The 4,348-nt window shown below is 37.4% G+C and overlaps 1 protein-coding gene across 2 annotated transcripts; it reads right to left on the bottom strand.

Moving 5' to 3' along the window:
- Positions 1–4,115, bottom strand: LOC110635719 (ADP,ATP carrier protein 1, mitochondrial). Of its 2 annotated transcripts, none has more exons than XM_058150910.1 (4): positions 3,924–4,115; positions 1,654–2,168; positions 1,081–1,452; positions 1–551 (listed from the first exon to the last, which is right to left on the bottom strand). In XM_058150910.1, the coding sequence occupies exons 2-4, from the start codon at positions 2,155–2,157 to the stop codon at positions 255–257; spliced, it is 1,173 nt and encodes a 390-aa protein (XP_058006893.1). In that variant the 5' UTR covers positions 2,158–2,168; positions 3,924–4,115; the 3' UTR covers positions 1–254. The 2 variants fall into 2 exon arrangements, with proteins under 2 accessions (XP_058006893.1, XP_058006894.1); XM_058150911.1 differs by lacking the exon at positions 3,924–4,115 and adding an exon at positions 3,773–3,795.
- Between the last annotated feature and the right edge of the window lie 233 nt (positions 4,116–4,348).

The following is a 4,348-nucleotide window of genomic DNA, read 5'->3' as shown; positions in this document are numbered from 1 at the left end:
TTCAAAAACAAATCATGGCATACTATTGGGTATAAAAATCCATCAAATCATATAAATGAAACTTCAAAAAGCAGTAGCGGCAATGGCCACCACTCGTTTGATCAGGTTTGTGAAATAAAAAATTCCATCCTAATGTAAAAATTGGGTTAGGGGAGGAACCTCCCCCCTATAAATGAATTATTTGAAGAAAAATTCGCTTGGCTAAATTCTCTTTCATCACCATCTAAAGCTAAATGGAAAAGCCTCAGAGCTGCTTATGCACCGCCAGATCCATACTTCTTTCCAAAGACAATCAGCTGCAACTTGTCATAACCGGCAAGCACACCAGCACCAGCAATGGCACGGAGAATGTTTGCCCCTGCACCCTTGAAGAGTGACTTAGCACCCTCATTCTTCAAGATCTGAGAGAAGGCATCAAGAGAGCTCTTGTACTTGACAGCTTCACCAGAGGTCATCATCATTCTTCTACGAACAGTATCAATGGGGTAGGAGGCAAGACCAGCACCATTAGTGATGAGCCAACCAAGGGCAAAACTAGCAAAGAAACTATCCTGTATTCATTAAAAACAAGAAGACACGTTATCAACTTAGAACTTACAGCATCCATTTAACAGTTTGCATGATTATGGAGCCTAGAATAAACTTTTAGATTCTCAAGTCTCGCTAGGTATACGTGAACCAAACAAATGAGTAACATACTAACATGGTCAAAGGAACTGCATTGCTTCCTTCCAAAACCATAACAGAGGTAATGGAAGAAAACATAAACAGTGAATTAAGAACTTATTACACAATATTGTGATGATAGAAAACAATATATGAACAAATGTACTCATTGGCAAGAACATACTCAAGGTGAATGCCCAATCTCATAACCATTCGTCAACTCAACTCAATTAAGTATTTATCCTAAAAATTTATTGAGATCGGCTATATAGAATTTTTTTCTCCCCTCTAAATAATTTTGGGTTAAATCCTCCAAAATGTGTAATGCTTCTAGGTCATGTTGTATTGCTATCCTCATAACCATTCGTCATTATTTAAAAAAAAAAAATCAGAACATACAAAAAGCTCACTAACCTGCAACGATCCAGTCAACACCACAGGCTTCAAAGAGTCGTACATTCCAAAATAGAGACCACGATACACAATGATTCCAACACAAGAAATGTTAAAACCACGGTAAAGCCCAGCAACACCATCAGATGCCAATGTCTTTCTGTAGACATCAACGAGCCCATTAAATTGCCTCTCTCCTCCCTTCTTTGCAGCCTTCGCATCATTGGCCAAACGGGTTCTAGCATAGTCTAGGGAGTAGACAAAGAGAAGGGAAGAGGCACCAGCAGCACCACCTGATGCCAAGTTACCAGCAAACCATTTCCAGTAACCATCTCTGTCTTTCTTAAAGTTGAAGAGCCTCTTGAAGTAATCCTTGAATGCAAAGTTCAAGGCCTGATACAAACACATGACACCTATGAATATAAAAAGGCAAAACACGACAAAACACACACGCGCACACACACACACACACACACACACACACACACACACACATCTTGACAGAGATTACACAATGATAAAAGGATATACTACACACACACACACATATATCTTGACAGAGATTACAAAATGATAAAAGGATATACTGTTCACCTGAGTAGGGAAGTAACGGATGACATTGGCTGTGTTTCCTCTCCACAATGCAACAATCCCTTCATCCTTCATTGTTCTCTTAAAACAATCACCAATGCCCTTGTAGGGTTCTGAGAGTCTGCCACTTTTAATCATCTCATCTTGGTTCTGAATTAATAGCTTAACTCGCTCAATTGGAGCAGCAGCTGTCTTGGAAACAGCAGCAGAGACTCCACCCATAAGGAAATCAATAGCAAAGCCAGCAAGCCCTTTTTCAGAGGGAGCCTGGACACAAACAGAAGAAGCAGTTGATGGGACAAGAGAAAAGTCAGTAGCAGCACCACAGCCCCGCACCATGGAATACTGGAAAGCAGCATTGGAGTAGTTGCCATAGGCACGCCTTTGGATATGAGCAGGCCTCTTGGTAGCCCCACCATATCCATGGAAATCTTGGGAAAGACTGGAATGAAGGAGCTGGCCAGCTACCTTCTGCATGACAGTTGGGTATTGAACTTGATCAACCATTGTGACTTTCCCTACAATGATGCAAACACATAAGGTCAAAAAACAAAATATATTCAACAGCAACGCAATTATGAAACCTATGTTTTATGTCCACACACACACACAACATCAACAGATACAGGGATGAGAAGAGTCTGTATAAAGGAAATCAAATTATTCTAGTGTTTAGCTAGGCTAGGGTATCACAAATAACAAAGCACTACTAAAATGCATCCATTCCTCTTTATGTTTTATACACTGAAACGAAAAACAAAGAACACACAGAGAACACATCTCTGCAGAAAGTAATAGCCCAGAACTTAAAAGGAGAGTAGTTGCCATAATCTTCATAGAAGTGAATTAAATAAAAATCAACCTCATCTAAACCTGCTGTTCTTTTCATAGAAAAGCTAATTTTGCAAGTCATTTCCTATAAACAATACTTCCAACCACCACTCTCACAAACAGGAGGAGGTAAACTTGAGACCTCAAGCAAATTGGAAAAAAAAAAAAGGAAAAAAAATATACACGTAATAACTGAACAGCTTACTCTGAACCACATAGAACTTTGTATTTCCCTAACAAGGTAACAAACAACAGTACAATAATCTAATTAGTACAATTAGTCAAAAACTCAGCCTGACAAGTACAATGTCCTATCAAAAGCAAACTAGGTTGACGAAACCCAACAAGAAATTACTCCAACACAAACGAAAATGAGATTCATATAATCACATGAAGAACAGCTGAGAAGACAGTTAAGTAAGTGAATTAGATGTAACATCATTCCCACTTTCAGTTGAATAAATTGACAGCTATCCACAATTCAACACTCCTTATAAAGAATACTAAAAACCATCAACTAAAAACAAAAGCAGCTAACCAACACAGAGATTACATATAAAAATCGTGGTGTATTAACTTTGATTCGATAGTTGAAAAAGCAACAAATGAAGTAAACCAGTAAAAAAGAGAACCCCTGCCCCAAAAAAAATAAAAAAATAAAATAAAAGAGCAAATCGAGTAAATATAGAAAGGCCAACAATTGAGGGGATCAACGTAAATAAATAAAAATTTGACACAAACCACCAAAAACTAAGAAAGATCTCTTAAGAGACAAGCTGAAGCTAAAAATCAAAAACACAAGGAGTAAACAAGAAAACAATGAGAAAAGAGTGAAATGAACTAATAAGTGCACCATAGAAATCCAAAAGCCCATATACTTGTTTAAAGTTTTGAACTTGCTTTACAAACCAGCTTTGTAACGTCTCAACAGATCTAAAAACAAAACCTTTTATATCTAAAAAGAAAGGAAAATAAAAAAGTTCTTATTTTTACGAGATATACATTTAGATCATAAGAAAATAGCAGACCCAGAATTAATTGAAAACAAATTGAGAATAAAGCAATAACTTTGAATGGATCCATCAGATTAAAGCCACATAGAAATCCAAAAAAAAAAATCAAAAGCCAGCTATAAAACCTACCTACTAAATAGATCTAAAACATTAAAAAATAACAACTAAAAAAGAGAAAGATCAGATCGCGACGTAGAAACAAATCCGATCTATTATCACAGAGCTAACAGATAAAAAAACAAATGCTAGCGTAGATCGAGTAAATTTCACCATTATACCTTTCTAAACAACAGAAACCAAACTCCAACAAAATTGGAAAATGGCAAAACGGATCAAAAGGGATAGCGAAAGAGAAAATCAGAAAGAAAATAAGCAGATTTGAATAGAATCGAAAAAAAGAGTCGGTGTAGCTTCTTTTTCGTGGTTTACCTGCTAGGTGGATGCGATTGATGGGTAGAATTTTCCCTCCGCCTCTCGCAAAACTTTGAAAGGAGGAATCGGCAAAAGGGCAGAGAGAAATTTGTGGAGGCTATGCTTTGAAAAGAGCGCAATGAGGGGGGATTTATTGGCTCTGCTGGTGTGACTGCGTGATATTGCAGACCTTCATGGGTTTTGCTTCCCTGTGGTTGCTTGACTTGCGGGATCACATGTAGGCGCAGTTCTGAACAAAGCGGTTGCGGATGAAAATGAAATAACCATCTCTAAAATTATAAATTAAAAAAAAAAGTATGAAAATTAAATTTTAAAATGAAAATTGGGAATGGTATGGTACGCTTTTGCGTGCCAAGTGGTCAAATTGGGCTGCCTGCCGGTTTTTTTTCTCCTTCCACACTTTGCTTTTTAATTTGCTTTGA

The sequence above is a fragment of the Hevea brasiliensis genome, chromosome 8 (genome assembly GCF_030052815.1).
Source record: "Hevea brasiliensis isolate MT/VB/25A 57/8 chromosome 8, ASM3005281v1, whole genome shotgun sequence".
Taxonomy (NCBI): Eukaryota; Viridiplantae; Streptophyta; class Magnoliopsida; order Malpighiales; family Euphorbiaceae; genus Hevea; species Hevea brasiliensis.
Note: the sequence above shows the minus strand (reverse complement) of the source record. Positions and strands in the feature narration are given on the sequence as shown.